Source organism: Galeopterus variegatus, unplaced genomic scaffold, assembly GCF_000696425.1.
Source record: "Galeopterus variegatus unplaced genomic scaffold, G_variegatus-3.0.2 Scaffold4778, whole genome shotgun sequence".
Lineage (NCBI taxonomy): Eukaryota > Metazoa > Chordata > Mammalia > Dermoptera > Cynocephalidae > Galeopterus > Galeopterus variegatus.
In genome coordinates, this window is record NW_007730889.1 from 7,724 (window position 1) to 10,652 (window position 2,929).

General features: G+C 51.2%; 1 protein-coding gene across 1 annotated transcript; it reads left to right on the forward strand.

The window, feature by feature from the left end:
• The first annotated feature begins 1,341 nt into the window (after nucleotides 1–1,341).
• Nucleotides 1,342–2,301, forward strand: LOC103603753 (late cornified envelope protein 3D-like). Its single transcript, XM_008588329.1, has 2 exons — nucleotides 1,342–1,406; nucleotides 1,932–2,301. The coding sequence occupies exon 2, from the start codon at nucleotides 1,953–1,955 to the stop codon at nucleotides 2,238–2,240; it is 288 nt and encodes a 95-aa protein (XP_008586551.1). The 5' UTR covers nucleotides 1,342–1,406; nucleotides 1,932–1,952; the 3' UTR covers nucleotides 2,241–2,301.
• Nucleotides 2,302–2,929: the final 628 nt, after the last annotated feature.

Genomic DNA, 2,929 nt, shown 5'->3' on the forward strand with positions numbered 1-2,929 from the left:
TCCACTGTTCTCTCCCTGTTCATCTTCTCCACTGTCTGCATGGAAAGCGCTGTCTGTCGTCATCCCTCAGACTTTCCCCTTTCCAGTCCAGTATCTAGCAGTGGGGCTCTCAATAGCATGAAGGAAACAGTGCCAGAACTGAAATGAGGCTGAGACTGAAAGTATGGCCTCCGTGGGATGAAGAAGGTCATTGTGGAGACAGGATCACGTCAGTGAGGGCATAAGCTTCTTCCCAGCTGTCTCCTCCCCACCTCCACCGGGAGCTAACACTGCTGGAGTTCACTGCAAGTCCTTCCCGACAGGGCCTTGAAATAAACCAGGGGGTCTCTATGTTTCAGCATGGGTGAGTGAGGAAAACGCAATCGTCTAAAGGCAGGAGGCCGGTCCTATAGGTTTTAATGGTCATAAAGAATAAAACACACTCACTATAAAAAGGTCCCATTCAAAATATCATTTAATTAACTGTGTATACAGCGTTACCACCTGCTTTTCATCAATTAACAATAGGCCATGGTCATTTGTCTCTGTAACAAAATATAAATCCATGATTTAATATTATTTTAATAGTAAAAAGTATTTAAATTATATATGCACTATTAAAGTTTATTTGTAGTCCTAATTTTATTTTATGTTTTGAATATAGCATGGTATTACAATAAACTCAAGTGGACAAATAGGCTTCGGTTTACATGAATTGATTAAAAACAAAAGGAGGACATTTTAACTCTGTACAATTTATTTATTTGTCCATTAAAAGCTAACTTACTTCTGTCATTTCATGTCCAGAAACCCCATGCTGCTCCTAAGTGCCATGTGGCCGTACAGGGGCTCCATAACGCAGGCCCCAGCACACTCCCCCACCGCGTGCCCAGGCGCTCACAGACAGGAGCCCAGAAGGCAGCAGGGATTACATCTGAAGGCCATGGTCACTGGGTAGCCTGGGGACTTCGCATATATTACAACATTTATCACTTGGAATTTGTTTGGTTATTTATTTATTTGTCTCTGTGTGTGTCTGTCCTGTTAGACCATAAACTTAAGAAAGAATTCTGTCATAGAATTCCATTTCCATTCCCAGGAAAGTACATGAAACAGATTCTGCTCTGAAGAAAGGGAGGGAAGGAGGGAGGAAAGAAGGAGTGAGAGGCTCCCAGGAGGCCCGGAGGAGGTGTGTCAATAGTCATGCTGTTTCCTGGTTCAATCTCATTAGCTGAACATTATGGAAGAGCCCAGGAAAAGGCTCACCCAGACTTGGGGTGTGCCTGGCAGTCACCCGGTTGTGAAAGCAGCAGCATGCCCGGGCTGTGCCTCACGAACCCTGCACAGGATAAAAGCGCTCCCACCCTGGCTCCTCATCCACAGCCTCCTCAGGAACAGCCTTCTCTTCTCCTGCCTCGCTGCATCTGGTAAGTGTCCAGCAGGGGACAGGACTCAGTCTCAGATGTTGGAGCAGAAAGCTAAGTCGCAGCAGAGGAGAGGGAAACAGAGGGGTCTGGAAGGAAGAGCCAGAGATGGGGCCCAGAGAGGAGCAATGGGGGAGTGAGGTCAGGAGGGAGCCCGTGTGGGACGGGACAGAACTTGCATGACCTGCCATGGCCACGGGGACTCAGCACTCCCTCCCATCCTCTTTCTATCCATGACCATGAATAGATATTCACATCTGTCCTCCACAATGCTGTTCCCAATGGGTTCATCCCTAGGTGTTTTTGGGAGATACGAGAGCTCGGATGCCCACGTAGACTGGCAGCGATCTGTCCTGGGTGGGGAGCAAAGAGGAGGCATCCAGCGTGATCGGCGTGATCCCACCAACACCAAACCAGCTTCCCTCGTCCTCCTTCCTGCAGCTCCTGCATCAGGAAGCAGCTGGTCTTAGAGGCGGGCAGACAGTGGACTGTACATTTTGATCTGACAACTTGCCTTGTTTTGTCCAGACTCCCTGACCTCCTGCCGAGATGTCCTGCCAGCAGAGCCAGCAGCAGTGCCAGCCCCCACCCAAGTGCCCCTCACCCAAATGCCCCCCAAAGAGCCCAGCACAGTGCCTGCCTCCAGCCTCCTCCAGCTGTGCTCCAAGCTCGGGGGGCTGCAGTGGCCCCAGCTCTGAGGGCGGCTGCTTACTGAGCCACCACAGGCGCCGCAGGTCCCACCGCTGCCGGCGCCAGAGCTCCGACTCCTGCGACAGTGGCAGGGGTCAGCAGTCTGGGGGCTCCGGCTGCGGCCACAGCTCTGGGGGCTGCTGCTGACCTGGATCCTGATGCTGAGACAAGCGATTTAAAGGAAACAAGAATCTCAAAGACCAAGGAAAAGCCCCAGCCTGACACGTCCTTTCCCAGGTACCCTGTTCTTGCTTTCACAGGCTGAGCTGGGGCTATTCCTGCCCAGGGTTCCAAGCTCTCCCCAGAAGACTCTGCCTGTCTGATGGCCAGGGTCTCACAGAACCCCCACCCCTGCACCAGCCTGACTGGCAGTGCCTGTGCCTGTGTGAAAAATAAAGCTTCCTGTCCTCATTACCACAGCGTCTACCTTGTCATTTCACTCTGTCCCTCCCCAGGTAGCTGGATGTGTGCCCCTGCCCTCAGCCCCTCCAGCACTGCCATACAGAGGGTGCAGAATGCTAGCTCTAGACTAGAAAAAAACTGAGGGTCTATCAGGTCCTTTTCTGCTGGAATTGTGAGGCAGCTGCGGAGAAGAGGGGGATTGGACCGAGGCCACTAACCCTCAGTAGAGGGAACAATTAACCAAACCTATGAAGCATGGGCTGTGCATTCATTTCACGGTGGACTCGCTATGAGGAGCTGCTATTTGCTTTGATGAGCTGCTTCTGACATTCCAGTTAACAAGCAATGTCGGTGTTATAGGCGATCATCCAAAAATAGAATAGGTCGTTCTCATCTAAGGGGAATTTGGCCCTCCAAGGAACGTTTGGAACTAC

Coding starts and splice junctions, on each gene's coding strand:
- LOC103603753 (XM_008588329.1), top strand. CDS start 1,953: ATGTCCTGCCAGCAGAGCCAGCAGCAGTGCCAGCCCCCACCCAAGTGC.